This window comes from Zosterops lateralis, assembly GCF_965231275.1.
Source record: "Zosterops lateralis genome assembly, chromosome: 6".
Lineage (NCBI taxonomy): Eukaryota > Metazoa > Chordata > Aves > Passeriformes > Zosteropidae > Zosterops > Zosterops lateralis.
Genome location: NC_139761.1, coordinates 2,723,673 through 2,749,861, shown reverse-complemented (window position 1 = coordinate 2,749,861; position 26,189 = coordinate 2,723,673). Strand labels below are relative to the sequence as shown.

General features: G+C 49.0%; 1 protein-coding gene across 4 annotated transcripts in view; it reads left to right on the top strand.

Annotated features, from left to right (window-relative positions):
* Positions 1-2,557: 2,557 nt before the first annotated feature.
* FERMT2 (FERM domain containing kindlin 2) overlaps positions 2,558-26,189 on the top strand; it is a 51,338-nt gene continuing 27,706 nt past the window's right edge. For 2 of the 4 annotated variants that reach the window (XM_083862945.1, XM_083862944.1), the window contains exons 1-4: positions 2,559-2,700; positions 4,007-4,072; positions 5,423-5,591; positions 23,499-23,732. In XM_083862945.1, the coding sequence (XP_083719071.1) occupies positions 4,010-4,072; positions 5,423-5,591; positions 23,499-23,732 (466 nt within the window). In that variant the 5' untranslated portion in view covers positions 2,559-2,700; positions 4,007-4,009. Of the gene's footprint in view, positions 2,701-4,006; positions 4,073-5,422; positions 5,592-23,498; positions 23,733-26,189 lie in introns of all 4 variants that reach the window. The other 2 variants (XM_083862943.1, XM_083862946.1) reach the window with 2 other exon arrangements.

Below are 26,189 nucleotides of genomic sequence, written 5' to 3'. Positions count from 1 at the left end.
ACGGGAGTGGCAAAGGCTCAAAAAATCTGATGGACAATAGAAAGTGGTTTAATGTGTTGCATATTGTGGGAGAAGGGGGGGTGTGGGAGATGTTGGAGCCTTTGGACTGGATGGATTCAATGGTCCAACATCCCTGAGGGTTCTGGAGATGCCTGAAAGATGGATTTGGACAGCAGCACCTGAGAGGGACAAATTCCTGCATCCCTGTGCAGCATTTACCATAGGAAGTCACAAGGTGAGGATGATGAGTGGTCCCAAAACCATCAGTCAGGCACAGGTGAGGCAGAGGAAGATCAGCAATGGGAGGGATTCCTGGGCATGGCTTTGGGAGACACTCAGGCACCAGGCAGGGAGGTGCAGGGATATTTTGCAGCCCTGGGGATGAATTGCTTTTTAGGAGAATTTACCTGGGATATATCCAAATTCTCCATCACATGGACTCAAGTGTTCAGCTGACTACTCCCTTTGGCTCCAAGTGGTGTTTTAGGATGCTCTAGAACCTGCCAGCCCTTCCAGGAGGACACAAAATTCAAGGACACTCCTGACACTGGGGACAACTGACCAGAAAATGATTTGGTGCACATTGCTTCCTCTGTGGGCCAAAGCAAGAGTCACACTCAGTGGAGGTCACTCCTGGAAGCTGGAAACATCAGAAGGACACAGAAAAGGGCTAAAAGATAAATGAGAGCACAGGAATTAATGTCAGCAGGAAAGCAATACCTGACAGAGGTTCAGCCAGAGACCCAGTGGAGTGGTGTGTTATGAAGAGCTGATTGCAGAGGAGAAAACCTCCCAGCCTGAGGCTTTGAGAGCTTAATTAACCCAAATACCTGGAAAGAAGGTGAACAGGGGACAGAGAAGGGCCCTGCAGGGAGGTTTGTCCTGCAGCACAAGCCTGGCAGGCTCCAGTGCACCGTGGCTGATTTCAGGAGCTAGAGGCAGGAAAATGAGAGGGGAATTTGTAGCTGTAGGGCCTCAAAACCTCAGCTTGACTTGTCAAGGAACAGGAACCTCAATCCAGCTTTGTGCCTCTTATCTCAGCATAGCTGTATCTTACACTTAGGGTTTATTTCAGATGCTGCCAGGAGAAGCTGTGGATGCCCTGGAAATGCTGGACAGGGCTTGGAGTGACCTGGTCTATGGAAGGTGTCCCTGCCCATGGCAGAGGGAGATAGAGATTATTTATAAAGTCCCTTCCAACCCAAACTATTCCAGTATTCTATTCTGTGATTCTGGAACCTTTGGGCATGAAGGACCAGGCTGGATGGTTGTGACAGTGTTGAGTCTTAGTCCTTGGCTTCATTCAATGTGGCCTTGGCCATCAGAAAAGGGACATGGACAAGGACATGGAGTGAAAGGATGAGGGGAATGGTTTCCCACTGCCAGAGGGCAGGGTTAGATGGGATATTGGGAAGGAATTCCTGGCTGTGAGAGTGGGGAGGTCCTGGGTCAGACTGCCCAGAGAAGCTGTGGCTGCCCCTGGATCCCTGGAAGTGTCCAAGGCCAGCTTGGATGCGTCTTGGAGTAACCAAATCACAATCACAACCTAGAAAGTCTAAACCTCCCCATCTCCTGTGCCTCCTCAAGATCCTCACCATAAATATCCTTCATCCTTTCATTAGGGAACACTGGATTAACTCCATGCACGACCCAGGTGGTGGGACATTCGTAGGACACGTCATTGCTCTGCCTTTACATCCAGAAAAAGAGAAGAGCCACGTCATGTGGATGTTTCTGAAATGACAAAATCAGGGAAGAGCGAATGTGGCCAGGAATAAACAAGGAAGCAGAGTTACCCAGCATGTTTCCTTTGCCAGGAGTGTGACCTTGTCCCTGCTGGGAAATGGTCATTTGTGAAAAGGGAGCCTTGGCTGCCTCCAAAAGACGCCTGGAGGCAGAAGGGGATGAAGAGGTTGGGGATTGGAATGAGATGGTCTTTAAGGTCTCTTCCAACCCAAACTATTCTGCAATTCCATGATTTTGTGAAGTAAAGAGCTTGCAAACCCCACGTGAAGAGTGGGGTACCAGTGGCAGTGGTTTGGAAGGGAGAATACGGACTGAGAAGTGTTGGAGTCACAAAAAGTGGAGGGAATAACAAGCATCTGCATTTCTCCTTTTTGGTTGGACTTTCTCCCTGAAACTTCATCCTTTTTAAGAAAGAAGCTGTAGACAGGGAATATCAAGACCCAGGTGAAGCAGAGAGGTGACAGGAGCCTGCTCACCACCAGGTCAGAGCATGTTGTGCTCACAGCATTTGAGGAAACAGAGCATTTGTTTACACAGAGATTCGGGGAATTTCTCTGTCTCTGTGTATGGAGAGAGGCTGAGCACCCAGTCCTGTTGCTCTCCCAGCTCCAGTCACCCAGCAAAGGCACTGAGCTGCAGAGTTCCACGGCTGGTCACCCTGGGAAGAGCCAGTCTGACCGGCTTGCCCGGAGCAGCCAGGCAGGAACACAGGCAGGGAACACCAGCTGCTTTCAACAACTGCCCGTAACACTTTAAAACCCAAAATAGAGGTCACGAGCTTAAAAAAAAAAAAAAAAAAAAAAAGGGACAAAACAAATTGGGGACAGGAAAATTGTCACTGAGCTTCACCGCTGGTTTCCCAAGGATGCCCATGGAGCCATTTCACTGGAAAAAAATCCTGATTTCCAGGAATAAGGGGCAGAGGGGCTGGGAGCTGCGGCGTGGGCAGGTCTGGTAGGTATCATCCCAATCCCTATGGAAGCGGCCATGCGTTTCGGCACCTTATTTGGCTATTGCTGCTCGTAGGGAGCGAGGACTTGTTGCAAACAGTGGGAAGAGCCCTGGGGATGCTTGGCTGCCTCTGACGCAAGAGCTGCGCCGGTGCATTTTTGACCTTGCTTTGCCTCTCGCAGCTCAAGGAGCCTCTCCCTCCTCATAGGAAAGGAGCCCCTGGGATGGAAAGGGCAGGGAGAGGGGGTTCCTCAGGGAAAGGGAAACTCTGGGAGAGGGTTTAGGAGCAGAAGGAGCCGTCAGCCTTTCCTCAGCGCACAGCCAGCTGTACGAAAAGGTTACCAGCTCCGCGGGGCCGTATCCAATTGCATCAGCTGGGAACCTCGTCCAACACGCCGGGCCGAGAGTAACCCTTTCTATTTATTGCCCTATTGTTTGAGGCTGGAGCAACACGGAGATACCATCTGGGAAAGCTTTGTTGTTCCAGACCGGCTCTCGCCTGCGCTCCAGAGTCACCCTCCAAATCACGCTCCGGCTTCCACATTTTGGGGGGATGGAATGGGGGTTCCTCTGACCAGGGATGGAGGCCCCAGGAAGGTTTGATGGGGGGGGAAAAAGTCACCTGCTGCAGCATCACCCAGTTTCCCTCTGGCAGCATCAGAGCAAAAACCCTTGGATAAAACCTGGCTAAGTCTGCCCAGAGTGACCTCAGGAAAGGTTTTATCAGTATTAAAGATATTAAAGGTGTATTAGGTATTAAGGCAGAGGAACAGCTTTTATAAATATCTCCATTATAATGGTAAAGGGAAAAATGGAAAAATTTTGCCATCCTGTTAAGAGGTTTTGTTGCCTCTATGGTGCCAAAACAACCTGAGTTAATGAACGATGTCCCTGCCCATGGCAGGGGGCTGGAACTGGATGATCTTTACGCTCCCTTCCAACCCAAACCATGCCACCATTCCACAGTCCTAAAGCTCCCACCGCCACTCACCAGGAGCTGGGAATGATGTTGATGGAGACAGCACTGGGCTGGCTGGCAGAACCATCCCAAGGCTGCCAGGGCAGGCACAGCTTTGCTGGGATGTGGTTTCCCATCACCTGGCAAGGGGCAGGACACATCCACAGCTCTGGAGCTCAAACCCCAGCCCCTTCCGCGCGTTGGATTTTCAGGAAGCGCGGCTGCTTGGCGGGATGTGTGTATCGCTGGGTGGAGGAGCTACAGGAAGCGGATAATATTTTTTTTTCCTCCATTTGTGCCGCTTCAGACCCTTTTATTTGAAGACATTTCCCATTTCCCATATTCACACAGATTATGAGGATGGAGGGAACAGAACCATCTCCCAGCCTCAACGGGGGCACGGGCTACTATGCCAAGGTAAGGTTTTGCCAAATGGGAAGGATTTTTCCTATAAATTTGTGGCCAGTGTTAAAAAACACCACAAAGGGTGCAGAGTGGGTAGGGCTGGCGTGGAACCCACAAGTGTTTGGGATGCCAAGCACTAAGGGATGCTCTCTGAGCTGGGTCCCAAATTTCCCCCTTTGGATGCCCTGGGACAAATGGCCACGAGCTGAGCCGGGCCGGGATGAGATAAACTGGGATGAGCTGAGGCGGGATTAGGTGGGCCGGGCTGGGCAGGGCAGAGCCAAGCTGGGAAAAGCCGAAAAGGGATAAACCGGGCCGAGCCGGGATGGGCAGACCCGAACCGGGATAAACCGGGCCGGGACGGGCAGAGCCGGGGATGAGCCAGGCGGAGCCGAGCTGGGAAAAAGCCGAAATGGGATAAACCGGGCCGAGCCGGGATGGGCAGACCCGAACCGGGATAAACCGAGCCGGGATGGGCAGAGCCGGGGATGAGCCAGGCAGAGCCGAGCTGGGAAAAAGCCGAGCTGGGGTGGGCAGAACCGGGATAGGCAGAGCCGAACCGGGATGAGGCAGGCAGAGCCGGGCTGGGATAAGCCGAGCTGGGCCGGGCCGAGCTGTGTTGATCCAGGCCGATCCGGGCCGGGCCGGGCCCAAGCGGGACAATCCCAAACCGGGCCGGGACAATCCCAGACCGGGCCGGGACAATCCCAAACCGGGCCGGGACAATCCCAGACCGGGCCGGGACAATCCCAAACCGGGCCGGGACAATCCCAAACCGGGCCAGGACAACCCCAAACCGGGCCGGGACAATCCCAAACCGGGCCGGGACAATCCCAGACCGGGCCGGGACAATCCCAAACCGGGCCAGGACAATCCCAAACCGGGCCGGGACAATCCCAGACCGGGCCGGGACAATCCCAAACCGGGCCGGGACAATCCCAAACCGGGCCGGGACAATCCCCAGCCAGGCCGGGACAATCCCAAACCGGGCCGGGACAATCCCCAGCCAGGCCGGTCCGATCCCGGCCGGGCCGCCCCCCGGCGATTCCCGGATGTTGGAGCGGCCCCCACTTGCTCCGTCCTTCGCTTCCATAAAAGGCCAAGGGGCCCGGCAGCCACAGGCGCGTTTTTCCTTTAATTATTATCCCCCTCCTCCTCCCTCCTCTCCCTCTCCTCCCTCCTTCCCTCCCCTCTGTCTCTCCCTCCGCCTCCCGCGCTGCTCCTCCCGGGCGGCCCCTCAGAGCGGCGGCGGCCCCGATCCCGCCCCACCGCGCCCCCAGCCCTGCCCCGGGGCGCGGAGCGGGCACAGCCGGGCCCATCCCGCTGCCGCTGAGCCCCCTTTTCCCGCTGGGTCCGGCGCAGGAGGCCGGGGCCATGGCGCTGGACGGGATCCGCATGCCGGACGGCTGCTACGCCGACGGGACGTGGGAGCTGAGCGTCCATGTCACCGACCTGGGCCGCGACGTCACCCTGAGGGTCACCGGCGAGATCCACATCGGCGGCGTCATGCTGCGCCTCGTCGAGAAGCTCGGTGAGTTCTGGCCGGGAGCTCTCGGCCAGCTCGGCATCCTCCCAGTGCTCAGCACCCGGTTACTGTGCTGTTAACTCCCAGTGCCCTGCTCCAGGATTGTGCTCCAGCTCCCAGCACTCTGCTCCGGTTACTGTGCTGTTAACTCCCAGCACCCTGCCCGGTGCAATAACCAACTCCCAGTGCCCTGCTCCAGGGTTGTGCTGTTAACTCCCAGCACCCTGCTCCAGGGTTGTGCTGTTAACTCCCAGCACCCTGCTCCAGGGTTGTGCTCCAGCTCCCAGCACTCTGCTCAGTGCAATAGCCATTTTAGCAGTGCCTGCCCAATTTAGTCCCCAGCACCCAGCCCAGTTGCAGTGCCTTAGTACCCCAGTTTAGCCCCAGCACTCTGCTCCAGTACTGTGCTGTTAACTCCCAGCACCCTGCTCCAGGGTTGTGCTCCAGCTCCCAGCACCCTGACCCAGTATCCTGCTTTAGTTCCCAGCACCCCTGCTCCAGTACCATGCTCCAGCACCCTGCTCCAGGATTGTGCTGTTAACTCCCAGCACCCTGCTCCAGGATCCTGCTCCAGCTCCCAGCACCCTGCCCAGTGGAATGACCACTTCAGCAGTGCCTGAGCACCCCAGTTTACTCCCCAGCACCCAGCCCAGTGCAATGCCTGAGCACCCCAGTTTAGCCCCCAGCACCCAGCCCAGTGCAGTGCCTGCCCAGTTTAGCCCCCAGCACCCAGCCCAGTGCAGTGCCTGAGCACCCCAGTTTAGCCCCAGCACTTTGCTCCAGTATTGTGCTGTTAACTCCCAGCACCCTGCTCCAGGATTGTGCTCCAGCTCCCAGCACCCTGCCCAGTGCAAAACCCACTTTAGCAGTGCCTGGGTACCCCAGTTTAGCCCCCAGCACTCTGCTCCAGGGTTGTGCTCCAGCTCCCAGCACCCTGACCCAGTACCCTGACCCAGTACCCTGCTTTAGCTCCCAGCACCCCTGCTCCAGTACTGTGCTCCAGCACTCTGCTCCAGGACTGTATTTTTGTCTCCCAGCACTGTGCTTTAGCTCCCAGCTCCCTGCCCCATTACAGTGGCTGAGCATCCAGTGCTGTGCTCCAGCACCCTGCTCCAGTGCTGTGGTTTAGCTCCCAGCACCCTATTCCCAGTACTTTGGCTCCCAGCACCCTGCCCCAGGTCCCAGCATCCTGTCCCAGTACTGTTTTAGCTCCAGCATCCTCTCCCAGTGCTCTGCCTGAGCTCCCAGCACCAGGGAGCCCCCCAGATCCCCCCACTCAGCCCCCCACCTTCTCCCTCTCACATCCTCCCCCAGCCAAACTTTACCACCCCGAGGCCTCAGTCCCATCACACCCGTGATTTTACACAGACTTAGGAATCAGCTCCGTTTTCGCCTTGGGGTGTTGGGATGGGGGTTTGTGAGCGCTCCAGCTTCACAGCAAAACTTCATCCCGCAGTTCCGTGCGAGCAAAACGCTCCCGAGGGTGATGTGGGCCAGGAGACCTTGGGGACACGGCGGTGGCTTTGGGCACACACCTGGACAAAGAGCCCGTTTGTCCGGGACTCGTGGGAACAAACGGGACGTGTCCGGGGCTCAGTCCCCAGTGGCAGCGGGGAGCCCTGCCCCGCAGAACCCTCCTCTTTCTCCTCCTCCTCCTCCCCCTTGTCTCTTTATGGCCCGGCTGTGTTGACTCAGCGGTGCAGCCCGGGCTGATGGCTGTAATTGCTCAAATAAAATATTAATTGCGAGGTCCCGCGCGTGCCTGCGGCTGTGGGAGTAGCGGAGCTGTCAGCTGCAGGTCCCGCTCCGCTGCGGAGCCCGCCTGGTGTGGCTTTAAAGAAAAACCCATCTTCCCCTCTTCCTCCATGCTTAGGTTTTGATTTATTAATTATCTGGAGTCGCAGGAAGGAAGGGATGGATAATAAATGCGCTGGGTTTCGAAAGGAAGCGAGCGCTCGCATCAAAGGGTCTCATGGTGGAGGTAGCCTGAATCCCCTGAAAACTTCATTTTATTATTCTGCTTTTCTTTCTTTACTTTAAACGCTGGAGGTGCAGAAAGTTTGGCTGAAGTTGAGCGCTCTGTGCAGAAAGCAAACCAGGTTTCTAGAGGTGATAAAAAATCCACCCGTGAGTGAAGGAGCGATGCTGGAGATGCCGGAGCAGATCCAGAGTGTGGAAAGCCAGGCATGTGCACAAGGCCAGAGCCCAGCGAGGACCTAAATTAGCTCCTGACGTAATCCATCCATTCCCCCCCTAAATGTTTGGCTGAGTCCTCTCTACTTGTTAAATTAGGGATTGTATGAGAGGGAAGGAATGCGGCGTGGGGAGAGGGGATGGAGCTCCCCAAGGGGCTGAGCCCCAGTGTCTCCCTTCCCTTGATGGTCAGATCCATGGATGTCTCCAGCTGTTGCCTTCCCTTTCTCCTTGGATTTCATTGCCCAGCCAAGCTATACGTATTTAGTTCCTTTTAATCTTCCTTCGTGTCAGCTCTTCCAGCCCTCTCATTATTTTTATGGCTCCTTTGAGCTGCTGCCAGTTGAGCGGGGTCGGGTTGAGCGGAGCGGGGTGGGTTCCTCATCCTCTCCTGCTCCTCAATGCCTCCCTTCATCCAGCCCTCTGCGCTGCCTCGTCTCCACATTAATTCATTTTGCAATTTTTCCACATTGAAAACCCTTTCCCTGAGTTTTTAACCTCTTCCTCACTGTCATTCCTCTGTTTAATTCCTTACTTCAACAACTTTCAGTGTTAAATATATATATTATATATATTATTCTCCTGCCAGGCAGATTTTCTGCTGTGAGTTTTAAGGAAATTTCCTAAAAATAAAGTTTCCTTGCAGTTCTGTGTTTCCCTGTGGGATCTCCCATGGGCTGTTCCACTTGCACACTGTGAGGGAAGGAAGGAAGGTGGGTCAGTGCCTCAGGCTGGGATTTGCCTGCTCCATCCTTTGGGACAAATCCTACAGGCTTTGGAAAGGAGATTTCTGTGGCCTGCAGGGATCAGCCACACACTGTGGATGTCGGGTGCTGGTAGGAGCTCTTCACCATCAGTGAACAGTGGGGAAAAACACCTTCCCTCCTCCCAGCAGCAAGGAGAGCTTGGAAAAAGGAAAAAAAATTAAATCTTGATTTACATCAGCATTTATTGATGCTTGTAGGAGAAAAAGTGCAGTAAAAACCCTGTTGGAATGAAGCAGGAGTCCAGCAAAGTCTCTCCTCCTTAACTTCAGCTCTGCAGGTATCCATAAATCCCATGGGCTCTGTCCCTGCCTGTGCAGAGTGGCTGCACTTGGACTCTTTGGGAACAGACAATTAAAATCCGTGGCTGCTGCAGGCAGGGATTGGAGGAAACCCAAGCAGCAGATAGAGATTCTGGTAACTCAAGTGAATTGCAATGACCTGTTGGCTCCCCTGTTATTCATCACCCTCTGGATTAAGCCACTCCGTTAATTGAGCCGTGCCAAGTTCTTGGCAAAGTCATCTCTGAAAAAATAAGCAAAAAAAAAAAAAAACCTGCTGAGGTTTTAAGAGCAGCAGTGTTTAGTTGTTTTGTGAGGTCTGGGGTCTGTGCTGGAAACTCCTGGTGCTCTCTCTCAAGGTTTTTTAGGAATTTTGCCACTATTGACTTACAAATAATAAAAAAAAAATAAAGCGAGGTTTAAAATCACTGGGAGCAGAGGAAGGAAGGAAGTGAACGCAGGTTATTGTTGTTGTCAACTCGAGGCTGTTTTAAACACATGGAATTAAAAAAATCCTGCCTTTTTTTTTTTTTTTTTTTTTGTGAAAGGCACTTGGGAGGAGCTCTGTGGAGTTTATGGAATTCTGTGGGATATATGGGGGATGCTCTGTCTGGTCGTGGGAATAAAGGAATAGCTGACAGAAACAGGGCAGGGGGGACAAATGGTGTCTGGCAGAGGCACAGCCTAAGACAGATGACCTAAATGTGCACTGAGCAGATTCAGAAAGTCCGTGGATAGAAGTTTTGTGATGGAAATGTGGATTTCTCTCTGAGATTCTTTGACAGGCAGGATATGAGTGGTAGGTGATTCCAGCTCCTGGGGTTTGCTGGGAGCACTGAGCACCTTTTTGGGCTTGTACCTGAGAAAAATAGATAATTGAGTGGAAAAAAAAAAACAAACCAGCAAGATTTGGAATTATAGATGTCCTTCTGGACCAAAAGGGGTTAAGGATGGATAGTGTGGTGGCATCCCTATTTTAGTGACCTGGGATGGGCAGGAGAGCTGACATGGATAAATTTCAAAGCAAACCCTCTGCCCTCAGACAGGCTGACAATGGCAGACAGTGATGACATCTCCTGAAGCCTTGGGGTTTTTTTTGTGAATTGAAGCTGGGATAAGGGTTTGTGCAACTGGTTTAACCTCCATTGTTCCCTTTGGCAGCTCCTCCTTTGTCTCCTTTGTCACCTGGGAGAGGGTGGGATGTCACCTGAGGACTGGCACAGGGGAGTTGTCCTATGCAGTTTTGGTTGTAGCACTTAAGGCTCTTTTTCAAAGTGATTTCAGCCTGCAAATGTGTCTGGGATCCACCCCAGGGGCTCTTTTCACCATCAAATAGGCTTTGCTGTGTTATCTTCCAAAGGTTTCAGCTCCATTCCTCACAAGATCAATTCTAAATATTAGTGTTGTTCTGCCTGTGAAGTCTCCTCTCCTTAATGGACGCCTGAAAGGTTTATGAATAAAACACCAACAAAGTGCAGCGTCATTGATTTGCCCAGGTTTGTGTTTGAGGTTTTGCTGTGCTTATAAACACTCCAGGCCCTCGTGAGACTTGCTGGGGATTTTTTTTTTTTTTGCCTTGCAACTGGAATGAACTCTTGGAAACAGCTTGAGGCTATGGGAGAGAAATACAGAAATCCTTGTCCCAGCTCATTCCTGTTGTAAACACAAGGCAGGAGGAGCCTGCAGGGCTTGTCTTGGAGGTGGCTTGTTCTCTGTGCTTTGGATTTTGCTGAAATGCTGCATCCAGTTCTGGGGATTCCAGCACAGGAAGGACATGGAGCTGCTGGAGCAAATCCAGAGGAGGCCATGGAGATGCTCCAAGGGCTGGAGCCCCTCTGCTCTGGAGCCAGGCTGGGAGAGCTGGGAATGTTCACCTGGAGAGGAGAAGCTCCAGGGAGAGCTCAGAGCCCCTTGCAGGGCCTAAAGGGGCTCCAGGAGAGCTGGAGAGGGACTGGGGACAAGGGATGGAGGGACAGGACACAGGGAATGGCTTCCCACTGCCAGAGGGCAGGGATGGATGGGAGATTGGGAAGGAATTTCTTCTCTGTGAGTGGCTGGCCCAGGGTGTCCAGAGAAGCTGTGGATGCCCAGGATCCCTGGAAGTGTCCAAGGCCAGGTTGGACAGGGCTTGGAGCAGCCTGAGATTGTGGAAGGTGTCCCCTCCTATAGCATGAGATGGGTTTTAAGTTCCCTTCCAACCCAAACCGTTCTGAATTCTGTGATTGTGGCCACACTTCCCAGAATTAGGTGTCTGAGCATCAGTACCTGGTGCCAGGTGTGACTCGGGGAGTTTCTCCAATCTGTGCCCACAGTGTCACCTGGACACCTTCACTTGGGACATCCACAGGTGCTCATCTGTCCCATCAGTTGCCACCTGAGATGAGAAGGATTTTTTCCATCAAAATCAGCACTGGTCACTCCTCAGTGTTGCTTTCTGAGTGCACGACAACCATGAGAGGACTCCAAGTGCTGTTCAGTCCTCGGGGAGCTGTTTGTGTTCCCTGTGGGGCTGGGTGCTGAGAGCTTGTCCCAAATAATATCACAAACATCATTTGTGGTGTTTGCTGTGGTTTGGGCAGGCACTGACCCTGCTCCAGATTTCCCTGGGAAATTTCTTCCCAAGCTTTTAAACAGGAAAACCTGAGCAGTTGGCAGGCAGTGGGATGGTGAGCACAGAGGGGGATCTGGCACCTGCTGAGCACCAAAGTCCTCCTGCTTCACATCCAGGCAGGATTTTGGGCTGTTCTGAGTTGGAATTGGTGCCTGCTGGATGCTTCCACTTCAGCAGCATCCTCAAGGAGACCTGCTCCCATTCCCTGCATTTCCATATTGCCACTTGATGAATCCCTTCACTTGTGGCCTGTGCTGTTCCTCACCCTCCAAACAGCCCATTTTTGGTGACATTTAAGTGACAGTGCTGTGGACACACCCCCCAGCCATGTATATTGATCCATGAGGGTCTGGCTCATTCCTTTACATCCAGCTTTGGACTCCAGGAAGCTCCTACGTGGGCTCAGATTGATCCTGGCTCAAATAAAGTCCTCTTTGTGAGCCTGAGTGGAATATTCAGCTGAGCTGCCAATGACAGAGGAATTCAGGCTGAGGAGAGGTAAAAGCCACATAAAGGCAGCTCCAAGCTGCAGTCACGGCAATTAATATTTGTACTCAGTGTGGTGACAATCCTTTAGTGATCAAGACAATTAAGATTTTATTTTTATTATTTTATTTTTTTTTTTATTCTGTCACTGTGAGCCATCAGATTTGGCTGGAAAGAGCCCGGTAGAGCTCACAGGTCCTGGTGGGAGAGGAAGGAGCATGGGGTGGGAGGCTGTTGTTGGTGCTTCTGCAGATCCCAGAGCTTGGGTTTGTCACACCACAGACAGGAAGTTGTTGGGTTTTGCTGCTCCCACCCAGCCCAAATCAGTAGTTTCCTCTTCCAGCTCCCTCAGGTTTCGATTTGACAGAAGGCACGTGGGGAAGCTGGTGTGGGGAGCTGAAAAATCATAGAAATCATCATATTCACACACTTCCCCTTTTTTTAATGCTTTTTTTTTCCCCTTTCCCTTTTTCTTCCATTTTCCTCTCCATCAGGACTCGTGTTCCACCCAGGCATCTGCTGAGTCTGTCTAAACCATACAAAAACTCAAAGAAATTGTGCTCAGAATAGAATCCCTGGAAATGTTCAAGGCCGTGGTGGACTTGGAGCACCCTGGTCCACTGAAAGGTGCCTCTTGGGGTGGAATTAAATAATTTTTAAAGTCCTTTCCAACCTCAACCACTCTGTGATTCCATGATTCAGCAAACCAGGCCACTTGGATTTTAACCCTTGGTCTTTGATGTGATTAAAAAAGGAGAAAAAAAAAAAAAAAGGATTGTGGAGAACTGCCTGAAATTGTGGATGTGGGGAATGTTTACTGAGTTGGGAAAGATGAGGGATTGTTTGCACTGCAAACTTCAGTTGTTTCAACATCACCAGGGATACCAACACCACCAGCTCCTGGTTTGGGTGTTGGGGGAGTTTTTTTAGTGCTGGTTTTTCTAAAAGATGAGGGGGAGGAAGGAGATTTACAGCCCTTGTGGAGCTCACTGACTTCAGCCCAGCATCCAGCCCTGGGTGTGCTTAGGGGGAAAAGTCTGGTGGTGTGAAAACATCTTGGAGAAGTTGCATTTCTTCCTTCTCATTCTGAAATGTGAATTAACTGATTGCTTAGAAAGGGGCAGAGATACAAACTGAGCAAAACTCACCTGGCAGGATTCAGTTCTGAATGTTTCAGGGATTTATGGTGTGTAATTTGGGGAAAAATGCTGAGACCCCCTCAAATTCCTGTTGGATGGAATTTTTTTAGCAGAGTTGCTGTAATTTAGTTTTCTTGCCCAGGTTTGCTTTTGACACACTGCTCTCATCCAGGCTGAAGCTTCTACCAGGTAGAACTGTTGGGACAGACTCTGAGAAGTACCCAGAAAACCAGAGGAAAGCTTTTTTTATTTATTCATTGTTTTTATTCCTGGAGAACTGATCCTGTTTTTTTCTTTCATTCACCTATTTTCCAGCGAGGTTGCAACACCTCTGCACGCAGCTCCCACTCTGTGGCCATTCAGCTGTGAAGCTCATCTGGGAGCTGTGTGCATGGCATGGCACTGATCCCACTCTCCCAGGCCAGGTGGGATCTTGAGAAACCTCAATTTTTTTAGTAAAACGTGGCTGAATTTGGCCAGTAGGATGAGAACAGTTCTGGGAGGGGATGCACATAAAAAACCAGCCACACCAGCAGCTGCAGGAACCTTCCCCTTTACAACCTCAGCTGATTTTTAGCTTGCAGAACATCCTGACAGCACCCAAAAAAATCCACCTTGCCAGTGGATTTTAAATCTCTTCTGCTTGGCTGGTGGTTGTTTTCTTTCTTCTCCCTTGCTCCCTGCAGGAACATGTACTTTAGGAAGGGTTAATTGCTGAAACTCTGATTAATTTAGAAAGTCAGGGCTCTGTGAAATTGCCTGGAAGAAGCTTTGTCCCTGTCTTGCTCAGCTTCCCTTCCTGACAAAGGTTTGTGGAGCTTTTTCCAGCTCCAGAGCTCCTGCAGCAGGAATTGTCCCATCCCTCGTGTCCTGCCCCAGGGCTTTGGTGCCAGGACTTGGGCCTGTGATGGGTGAGGCAGCTCCAGGCTAAACAATGGAGGTGTTAAAGACCTTTAAAAGTGTTTTGTGTTCATTAATGAGCTTGGGGCAACAGGCAGAACCAAAAAGAAATCATGGAATGGTTTGGGTTGGAAGGGACCATCTCATTCCACCCCTGCCTTGGCAGGGACAACTTCCACTAGCCCAGGCTGCTCCAAACCTTGTCCAGCCTGGCCTTGGACACTTCCAGGGATCCAGGGACAGCCACGGCTTCTCTAGGCACCCTCTGCCAGTGCCTTGTTCTTCCAGTCATGATCCCACATGGATCTGTAAGAGAAGGACCAACACTTACAATTATAGAGTGGGGTGAGGCTGCCTGAGGTGTCCTTAAGGCTCCAGACTTCACTTTCCATGGATCTAAGCTTTAACCTGGGATTAACCATCATTAAAGCACTTGGGGAATTGCCTGCTGAGAGGTTGGGAATTCAGAGTTGAGAATTCAGGTTGCACATCATCCTCCTTTCCCTGCCTGATGCATCATCCCTCCCAGGACACATCCTCTGGCTCCCTTACTGGGTGTGATGTCTTTTTGGCAGGACCAGCTCCTCTGGCTTGCACATTCCTTGGGGATGAGTCAGGACTGCAGGCTGCTGTCATCCTGGGACACTTGTCCTTTTTGGAGAGGGAAGGGAGCACGATCCAGGGCTGGGGGATGAGGGAGGCTGGGCTGCTCCTCAGGACAACTCCCTGGAGAAGTGCTTTTCCTTCATTCCTTTCCTTCCTTTCCTTCCTTTCCATTCTCCGTTCCTCCCTTCCTTTTTTGTGCTGGATGAATGATGGAAACCACACTCCTTAATCGAGTTTTCTGCCATTTCTCACGATTCCATGGAGGCAGGAGAAGCCAGTAAAAGTCTCCTCTGGAGGGCTGCTTGATGAATGGGGCGGGGGAACAGTTGGCAAAATCAAGTTGTGAAGATCCTGTTTAAAAAAAAAAAAAAAAAAAAAAAAAAAAATTAATCCATCCTTGCGTTCCTCTGTGCCATAGAAAAATGAGTAATCCACATTTCTCTGGGTTGCTGGTGCAGAGATTTAAAGGAATTCTGCCACAGCACTGGCAGAGACCTTTCTGAGCCCCCAGTGCTGGGGGTGTTGGGGAGCTGAGGTGACCTCAGCTCTGGAGAGTTTCCCAATATTCCAGCTGGATTTCAGCATCACTGGAAAACTTCTCTCCCTACTCAGGGGTTTAGACAGGATTGGAGGTGGCTGTGCAAGCATTTAAATGAACATAAAAGTACCAAATATCTGAAAAGCTAAAAATTACAGGGAAGATTTTACAGGAAAATGTGATGCCACATCCATGGAAGGGTCCAAGGCCAGGCTGGACGGGGCTTGGAGCAACCTGGGACAGTGGGAGGTGTCCCTGCCCATGGCAGGGGAGTGGAACAAGATGCAATCCAAGTTAATAAACTTTCAAGTAAGCTAATTGAGCAATCCTATTAACACTGGAAAGAGCTTCCTTCCTCGAGTTTACTTTAGAAAAACAGTGGCTTTCAGGCTTGTTAGGATTTGCTCTTCTCCCTGTATCCCATGGGCTGAGCATCTCGAGCCCTGCACTGCCAGGAGCAGCATTTTGGGATAGTTGGAGTTGATTTATCAGCTCTTCAGGACTCCAGTTACCACCCCTGCCTCATCCAGACACGGACTTTCCATTGCAAAGCTCCCTTAGAATCCCAATAAAAGGCAATAAAAGAATCCCACTTGTTTTTCCAGCAGCGCGTTCCCTCATTAGCAGCAGACACTCCGTAATTTCCCTGAGCAAGGACAGACACATGGAACATCCACATGCAGCATTGCATCCCAATGTGCTCAGTCTCCTCCACTGGGCTTTTTTAATTTTTTTTTTTCCCTCTCCCTCCTCCTTTATTCCTTGCTCTTGAATCACTCTGTGTCACTCACACGGGGGCTTTGACGTCAAGACTTTGCCGTGAGCGTGTGCCCTGAGGTCTCCTTAGCTGGGTTGTGCTCATGGAATCACAGAGTTGGGAACAAGGCTCCTTTTGTCTGTCCCTGCTTGTTTGGTGCTTGGTTTTTACTTTCTTAAGTCAAACTGTTTTTCATGCAAGGAATATTCTTCTCAGAGTGGAATTCCAGCACCAGGTCCATCCCTTTTTGTGGGTCTTCTCCTGAACAGTTGTTTTCCTGAAATTAAAGTGGGATGACATTTTTTTGCAGGGGCAGATTGTGATAGGATAAGGGGGAATGGTTTTGAAGAGAGGAGATTTTTAGTCCCAGCTCATTCCTCTTGTTAACAGAAGGCAGGTGGAGGCTGCAGGTCTCTTGTTCCTTCTGCTTTGGACTTTGCTGCATAAAGATGTGGGATCCTCATAGGAAGGACATGGAGCTGCTGGAGCAAATCCAGAGGAGACCATGGAGATACTCTGAGGGCTGGAGCTCCTCTACTCTGGAGCCAGGCTGGGAGAGCTGGGAATGTTCACCTGGAGAGGAGAAGCTCCAGGGAGAGCTCAGAGCCCCTGGCAGGGCCTAAAGGGGCTCCAGGAGAGCTGGAGAGGGACTGGGGACAAGGGATGGAGGGACAGGACACAGGGAATGGCTTCCCACTGCCAGAGGGCAGGGATGGCTGGGAGATTGGGAATTCCTGGCTATGAAGGTGGGGAGGGGCTGAGATGGAATTCCCAGAGCAGCTGTGGCTGTCCCTGGATCTCTGGAAATGTCCAAGGCCAGGCTGGACAGGGCTTGGAGCAGCCTGGGACAGTGGAAGGTGTCCCTGCCCATGTGGGGCTGGATGAGCTGCAATGTCCCTTCCCACCCAAACCATTCCATGATTCCATGACAACAATGGTGAGGGCTGCCCATGGTGGCAGATCCAAGAGAATTTCAGGTGCCATTCTGAGTTTTCCATGGCTAAAATCCCTTCCACAGGTGGTGGCTGCTGTGCAGGGGGTTTTTCCATTGCATGTGTCAAATACAGGTGGGAGATGTCATTAAAACCCCTCTCAAGCCCCATTAGCTCTGGGAGCATCAGCTTGTTCTGGCTGCAGCTTTATTGCACCAATCTGATGATAATTTTATGGGCTGTTTATCTCCTCATTTCAAAGTATAATTTTTCAAGTGTTGTGACCAGAGGCTGAAGGGATTTTTGTTCCATTTTGAACTTTGCTCTGTAATTAAATCCCCGTTGGGGGATGGAGGGGGCTCTACTCCAGTGCACTCCAGAAAGACTCATATTTTCCTAAAATTATAGATTTTGCCCCAAGACAGTGACTGTGTCACCCAGCAAACACATCAGCATTTCTGCTGGACTCTTGATAAATGAAAATAGCTCTGTTTTATTTATTTATTTATTTATTTATTTATGGCTCCATAATTATCCTGGAAGGAGTGGCTTTGGCATGTTCAGAGGAATCTGGGTTTCCAGAGGTCACTGGGAGCAGGGAGGGGGTTGGAGGGAGGAGCAATGGGTTCAGCTACACATATATATGAGTGTTACACTTTATATACATATATGTTTATATAAAATAAATATATTACCAATATGAATAAATATAAATATAATTTTTTTTAAGAAAGATCTTTGGGACCTTCAGTAACTCTCTTGGTTATTGTGGTGTCTGGGGCCAGGAGTTGGGCTTGATGATTCTTGTTTATCCCTGCCAACTCAGGATTTTCCTTTCCTTTCCTTTCCTTTCCTTTCCTTTCCTTTCCTTTCCTTTCCTTTCCTTTCCTTTCCTTTCCTTTCCTTTCCTTTCCTTTCCTTTCCTTTCCTTTCCTTTCCTTTCCTTTCCTTTCCTTTCCTTTCCTTTCCTTTCCTTTCCTTTCCTTTCCTTTCCTTTCCTTTCCTTTCCATTTCCCCCCTATTTTTTCTTTTTTCTCCCTTTCCTCTTCTTTATCTTTGCCCTTCCCCATCACTGCTGTCCTGCTCCTTGCACCAAATTACCTTTTTTTTTCAGTATTTCTGAATATTTTAGGAATATTTGCCCTCCTCCCTGATTTTGTTAGTGCTGTGAGGCTTTGCTTTCCTCCCTCCTGGACAAATAGAAAAGGAAAACCCACCAGAGCAACCACACAAGGTTCTGTGCAATGAATTTTGATGGTTTGTTTTAGTGTTTTTTTCTCTTTTTTTTTCACTTTCAGCCTTAAATTTCTCTCCTTCTCAAGTTTTTTAATACTTTTAGTTTGTTTTCCATGCTCAGTGGGCATGCACTGCATCCCAGGAGAGCAGGAGAGGGTATCCCCCATCCCTGAGCTCACCCAGGGCATTCCCAGCTATTTATTGCTGGAAGTCTTTTTTCCTTTGAAGGATTTTTTTTCTCCTCTTCCTCCAGTTTCCCAAGTGGGGTGTGGATACAGCCAACACCCAGCCCGGGGCTTGGAGAGCCCCTCGGAGCTGTGAGGGCTGGATTAAGGTGTTATCAGCAGGAATTTGTGTTTAAAGGTGCTTTAATCAGCTGCCTGCACTCAGTGCTTTTTGTCCACATCTGTATTTTTTCAATTCAGTCTGAAGTGCATATTAATTGTAAAACCCAAAAATAACCCAAAAAAAACCCCAAAACACTTTTATTTTAATTTTTAATATAAAAACCCTCGAGGAGTTTCAGCCCATCTGCACAAAAATCAGTGAAAAGGTGGAAAACTTGGGGTTGCTTTTGTGTAGATTATAAAATACAAAAATGACTTTTTGCAGGAGGAAATGCTTGGCTTGTGAGTTGGTTTCAGTCTCTGCACTGTATCTTGGAGATATATATATATATAAATATAATGTTTGTTTGTGTGGCATTTAACTATGTATATATATATGTGTGTGTATATATATGTGGATATATTTTGTATGCAGTTACTTTGTGTGTTTATTTATAATTATATATGTGTATAATTAGGTTTTGTCTCTTTTATATATGCACATATATATATATATGGGGTAAATGTTTATATGCATAATATATCTTATATATTTATATGTAAGATACATAAATTTAAAATATATAAATATATTTTTATAATATAATTTTATCTAATATTTATAAATATATTATTATATATTATATATATAATATATGTGTGCGTATATATATGTTTAAACATATATATATATGTAATTTTTTTTATTTTCATATATATAAATTCAAAATAATGGAAAGGCATTTTGCCCCATCAGCTTCCCTAGACCAGAGCAGGGATAATCCTGATTAAACCCACCCCTGGGAGAGAGCCAGGGAAAACTGTGGAGCTCATTCTGCTCCTGTGGAAAACCCCTCAGTGGGATGGATGGGCTTTGGCACCTTTTCCTCCAGAGAGGGCTGGTCCTCTTGGATTGTTCCTGTGGGGATGCTGAAGACTTGAATCCATTGCTCTAAAAGCCATCATTTGTAATTAAGGAATGAGCTGCAGCCTCTGCTCCAGCTGCTTCTTTAAAGGTGGAGAGAAATCCAGGGAAAACAGCGTCAGCTGCAAACCCTCTGCTTCCAAAAATCACCCAAAAATCCATGATCCAATCCAGGCAGGCTTGCAGAATTCCCACTGTACCTCCTCAAGCTTATGCAGGAGCCTTTTAATTATTTATTATTATTTATTATTATCCCTCAATGTTAAGGTGATGGAGGCATTTGCAGGGTCTTGGCTGCCCTATGGATTTTTAATCCTGGATGTGGCTGTGAAAGAGAATCTGGTGCCACCCCTATAATATAAACAAATAATCAGAAAAGCCTCTAAATTTCCCTAAATAACAAGGAAAGCCTCTCCCAGAGGTGAGAACCACCCCTGCCTTCCAAATACCCATCCAGTGGGATTTACCATACACTGGAAAAAGGGAAAAAAATAGATTTATTTGGTCGTATCAGGGTTCTGCTGTCCTGAGCAGTGCAAGGAAGGAGAGCCCATCTGCAACAGGGGATATCCCAAAATAACAAGGAAAATACAGTGTTTATACAGCACTGGAGACTTGTATCCTACTGCTTGTAAGTCCTAAGCTGGCCTGGAGAAGCTGCCAAGTGACGGCAGAGCTTCTGCAGGAAGGAGCTTCAATAGCTGCTGCTGCTGCTGCAGGAAAGGGACTTTAAAAAACCATGGATTGGCAGAGGGAGAGCGTTTGGAAGCAGCCAAGTCCTGAGATAATTGGGATAAATGGAATAAATGGGCTATCAGGCAGGACTGCCTCAATTTTGTTTGCCCTTCACCCAGATTCAGCCTTGCCGCTTGAATGCTGATTGTGTTGTGGGGTCTCTGTGTTACAGCAAGTCCAGAATTAAAACACACCCCGTGTGCATCTCAATTCAGACTTATTGCTGCTGGGATTGTAGATGGGAATTTAGTGGTGGCTGTGGGAATTAAAATCTGCAATTGTAATTTGTGCTGGACAAGCTGGCGGGATGTGACTGCGGCCAGGCGCCGGCGTGGATTGAAAGCTGAGGATGTTTCAGGTTTAAAACACTTTATAGAGCAGCCCTTCACTCCTTCTCTCAGTGCAGAGGTCTCTGCAGCAGTTTGTGTGATTTAAAATGCCTCTTGCATTCCCAGGACTGTCTGGATGGCTTTCCAAGGAGAACAGCTCCGTGGGTTTTGCTGTACAAAACATCCTGAACGTCCCTCGTGCACGTCGCTGCCTCTTGGCACAGTTCTGGGAGGCAAATGAAAAACCAGGCTCTGCCTGAAAAAAAAAAAAAAATCACAGCTGGATTTTCCAGCCTTCTCAGGCTCCAGGGGTTTGGGTTCAGGCTGCAGGGAAAGGTGGGGGAAGCCAGGAGTAGGGTTTATTTTTGAGGCCGGGAAGGAAGCGCCGTGCTTCCCTTTCCCGAGGGTGTTGCTGCTGGGGTTGGGCTCCTGGAACTCCCTGAGCCCAGCCCACGCTCCAGCTGATGCTGACAGCTCCAGCTTCCACATCCCTGCTGCCTTCACCTGGGGGATTCCTTGCCTGGAAGGGTGGCAGTGGTTTCTTGTGTGCAGCTCATCCTGGAAGGGTTTGGCTTGGAAGGAACTCCAAAGCTCATCCAGTCCCACCCTCATGTGCAAGGACACCTTCCACTAGCCCAGGCTGCTCCAAGCCCTGTCCAACCTGGCCTTGGACACTTCCAGGGATCCAGGGGCTTCTCTGGGCACCCTGTGCCAGGGCCTCCCCACCCTCACGGTCAGGAATTTCTTCCCAATATCCCATCCAGCCGTGCCCTCTGGCAGTGGGAATCCATTCATCCTTGTCCTATCACTCCATCCTTTGTCAGTAGTTTCTCCCCATCTTTCTTGTAGCTTCCTCAGGTACTGGAAGGTCACGGTTAGGTCTCCCTGAAGCTTCTCTTCTCCAGGCTGAACAATCCCAATTTTCCCAGCTTTTCCTCTCAGAGGAGCTGCTGGGTCTACAAACATCACTAAGATTTGCAACCTGTAGTAAACTTCTAAATTCCAGGTCTAGAATCTCTGAGGTGAATTTGTACTTTGAGACTTACCTGAGCTCTGATGAATGAATGGCCATTTGATAAATTGATAATAATTGATAAATACAAATAAGCTGATTTATGTGATAGGTTGTATAATATGAAGTGGCCAGTGACTGATGGTAGTAGATGGGAAGAGCCTGAGCTGAAATATTCAGCCTCATTGTCAAGCTGTAACCCCAACAAATTAGTAACTCATGAATTGGGACTCTGGTGAAGGTTTATAAACCTTTGATCAGATTTAACCAAGCTGTTGGCATTCCCTGGCCTGCAGGGATTGCTCCAAGCTATCCTGGATCCCTGCAAAGCATCCAAGGCTCTTGTCAGTGTGTAAAACTCAACCCCACAAAGCAGCTGCTAAACATTTGCCAGCCTCTTTTATATATAACTACCCCGTGGGACAGGCACAGACCTTCCCCTTCCTGCTAGAACCAACATCTCACTGTTAATTGAAAGTGTTAATTACTCTCAGGCCCAGAGACTTGTTTTTGTTCCGTGGTCTGAATGGTTAATCTGCAGTGTAAACCCAAATCTTCTGTCAGGCATAAATGTTACTGATTCCAAATGCCTTTGGTTTTTTCCTCCCCCTGATTTTTGGTGCCAACTCTTTCAGTAGGGCAGAAGTTGGACTTCATTACCAGAGTCCATTGTAATGATTTCTTGGATTTTTTTCCGGGTAGACAAGGCTTGTGCAAGTTTGCATGCTTTTCTATATTTGGTTTTGTTTAATTTGATTGTACAAAGCTGTTGAAAAGTCCAGCTGAACGTTTCCACTTTCTGCAGTCCTGACTGTGCCATTAAACCAGGAGTTCAAAGGAAAAATCCAGCTCCTGCTGGGTTTTCTCAGTAACCCCGAGCTGGAGATCCTGGTTTGAGATAGGGACAGACAAAAGTTCATTTGTCATCTTGTTCTCATCTCAGTTGAATTCAGATGTGGCTCATGGGGATAATCCTCATTATCGCAGGATCATGGAATATCCTGAGCTGGAAAGAACCACGAGGATCATCCAGTCCAGCTCCTGTATAGGACACCAAGAATCCCAGATGTTGGTGCTGGTCCCAAGTGTGTTCCTTGGGACCTTCAGTCCCTTTGGCATTGTGTCTGCTGGGACTTTACCTAATCCTGGAAATCCTCCAATTCTCTAGAATTGCTCCTGCCTTTCTGGCTGATGCCCTGTGGTGCTGAAGGATGGAGACAGGAGCTGTTGGAATAAATGTCAGCTGGTGGTTTTAATTGGGGTTAAACTGGTGTTTCATGATGGAAATCCAGGAGAGTTCTGGAGGGAACAGAGGGAAAACAAGGGATCTGGAGCTGAAAACTGAATTATTCTATTACTGAATATATCATTATATTATGTATCATTCCATTCTCTTTCCCCTGTGTGGTGGAAGGACATGCACTGTTGCTGGTTGTCAGAGTGGAAGATGCTCTGCAGAAATGGCAGGGCCAGGTGTTAGTGAAAAATATTGCAGAGGGTTTATCTTTTGGAGTTATCACCATGTTTTGGTTCCCCAAAGGCTTCTCAACCTGGAGGTGACCTCCAAGGACCCCATGGTTCCATCCCTGCTGGAAGGAGATGTGGCTGTTGAGTTTGCTTGGTCCTTTGGGAAGTAACTTTTAGTTTCAGTTGGGAATTTTCAGGGGTTTTTTTTGTAGAAACTGAAAGTCTCGTTGACTTCTCCTCGCAAACCTTCTCCTGGTTCAGTTTTCTGTGTGTGCCGAGGTGGTTTGGTTCACCTTTGGATTGCACAGGTATCCTGAATGGTGGGGAAAACCCCAAGAATTCATAGTTAACCCCAAAAACTGTGCAAAAATCCCTGCTGGGGGAGATATTGGGTCACTCATGACCCCTTGGCTTCGTGTTCCAGGCGGGATCCCTGCCAGGCTGGTGATGCACGGACAGTTTTGTCTCATCCTCATTCCCCTTTATTTCTTCCATGCTTTTATATCCCATCAAAACAGTATTGAAAACAAGCAGTTACTTGTATCCAGAAAGAGCTGTTGGAGCTTTTTGGATCCACAGTTCCTTCTCAGTTCTGAGCACATTTTAAAACTTCTTTTGTCCTCCTCGTTCTGGCCCCGCTTTTAACCGGGGTTAAAAAATGGGTTCTTTGTTGCAGATGTCAAGAAGGACTGGTCGGATCACGCGCTGTGGTGGGAAAAGAAGAAAACTTGGCTCCTTAAAACTCACTGGACGTTGGATAAATACGGGATCCAGGCGGATGCCAAGCTCCAGTTCACCCCTCAGCACAAACTGCTGCGCCTGCAGCTGCCCAACATGAAATACGTCAAGGTGAAAGTCAACTTCTCCGACAGGGTCTTCAAGGCTGTTTCTGACATCTGCAAAACCTTCAGTAAGTGCTGAAAAAAAACACCCCCCTGGGGAGCTTCCTGGTTGGTTTGGCTCCTGCCTTTCCTCTGGTGCACAGTGTTTGTCCTGTAAATTTGATAAATCCTTGGTGTTTTCTGGCTTTGAGCACTCAGGAGCCACTTTGATAAATCCTGGGTGTTTTCTGGCTTTGAGCACCCAGGAGTCACTTGAACATAAAACAGCCCAGTTGCCCATTCTTTTTCCCTTCCAGATCTACTCTTTGGTGTGTAAATACTTAAATAACAGGACTAACTGAGCCAAAAAGTGATTAAAAAATGCAATTTTTTTTTTGTGCTGAATTCTCTTCCATAGCAGAGCTGTCCTTGGGTTTGTCACAGGTGAGGCAGTGCCAGCCCTGCTTGATGTTCAGGCTGCTGGTGTTGGGTTGTGATTTTTATTTTTTTTCCCCCCTGCAAATTTATGTGCTGGATGAAAAGCAAACCCTGAAATGGGAAATCTGCCAGCCCTGTGGGTTCTCTCCTAGTGGAAAATCATATTAGAGATTAAGTGGTGATGCTCCACTGTAAAACTGTCTGGTGGAAGGAAGGAACCAAGTCTTGCTGTCTCCTCTTCACCCTCATTTCCTGGTGGAGGAGAAGCCCAGGAGAAAGGAGGGATCATTCCCTGCCAGGCATAATTTTTTACCCATCTTCACAAATTCCTCATCCCAAAACCTGGTGTTTCCTCCTGCCCACCAAAAAAAAAAAACCCAATGAGGAGATGGCAACTCCACCCTGAAGAACTCCAGGAAACTCTCCATACTGGAATTCTCCCCTCCCAAAAGAGCCTACAACCCATCCTCAGCAGTAGCAAATCCATTCCTGCTCTCAGAAAGCAGCTGAGGATACTCTTGGCTGACCCAGTTGTCTGGAGAGGCAGGAAGAGCTCATCCCTACGTGCCGTGTCCGGCGCATCCGTGGTTTGGTTGGTATTTTTAGCTGGTTATGGATCTTTGCTGTTCCTTTCCTGTTTTGTTGGGTTTAAAAAAAAAAAAGCCACGTAAATATTGGGCAATTTCTCCTTAAAATAGAAGAGGCTTAGCCAGCATTATTTCTTGAGTGGTTTTTGCTTCCCCCACCCCCGTGTCCCACTGGCATTTGGGATGTCGTGCTAGACAGGGAGGTCCCAAGGCTTGGACGCTGATGAATCTCTGCAGCAGTGACTCATGTCAGGAAATTCTGATACGGTTCATCACGGGACAGGAGATCTGTCACTGATGCTGTCAGAACCTTACATGGGCCTGAAGCAGCCTTTTCTTCCAGCTGCAGAGCTTTTGGGGGTGTTTATGGCCAAACCAGCAGAATTATCCTGATATTTACAGGTTTGGGAGGGGGGAAAAGCCTCTGGGAGACAGAGGTTGGAGCAGGGACGCATCCATCAATGGTGGTGCTGACTTCCCTTCTGCAGCATTTGAAATATTGAAGTGAAGTTCCTGATTTTAGGGCTTTTACTGGAGATTTCACTTTCCTTTGAGTGACTCTCAGCAGCCTGAGCTATTTAAGGACAGACACAAACTGAATTAAGTGATGAAGTTGTTCAGCCCTCCCAGCTGTGTTTCCTGGGAGCCAGATGTTCAGCAGAGCTACTGGGAAGATGATACATGAGCTTGGCATGAGGGAAGAGGGATGGGGATGTGGGAGAAGAAGTGCTGGAGTTGGAGGGGCTGGGATGCTCTTCCCAGCACCACAGAGGTATAAATACAAATTCTGTACAAATTCTGTACAAATACATTTTATATGGAATCAAAATGCTGCTATAGGTGTCGAAATACCACTATTCATATTTAATGTATTTTAACATTTATATACTTAATATATATAATATAAAAGCATAGATTATACATTAATATAAAGACCATATATTATAAATATATATATTGCATATTAGGAATAAAATCTTGGCTGTGAGGGTGGCCCAGAGAAGCTCTGGCTGCCCCTGGAAGTGTCCAAGGCCAAGTTGGACAGGGCTTGGAGCACCCTGGGATAGTGGAAGGTGTCCCTGCCCATGGCAGGGGCTTGGAATGGGATGATCTTTAAGGTCCCTTCCAACCCAGACTAGTCTGTGATTTTGTGATTCTGTGATTGTCCTTTTTCCCTTCCCAGTTGTGTTTATCCTGCCCCATTTTTCTCCATTACCTTTCTCTGCCCTCCTCAGCATCCCTGCACAGCGTGGCTGCAGAGAGCTCTCATATCCCATATTAATCAAGCTGATTGTCTCTCTGAGGAAAACTGAGCAGGTATTTCAAGGTGGAGGGGAAAAGTGATCCCAGCATAGTCCTTGTCTGTGAAATCCCTTGATTTCTGGGCTCCAGGGAGGTTAGGACAGAACTGTGCCTGGGAGTTTCTCACATTTTGGCTGTACCTGTTTGCTGTCATTGCCCTGGATCATTTAATCACACACCTCAGTAACTCCAGCACAAAGCATCATTAATGAGTAATTG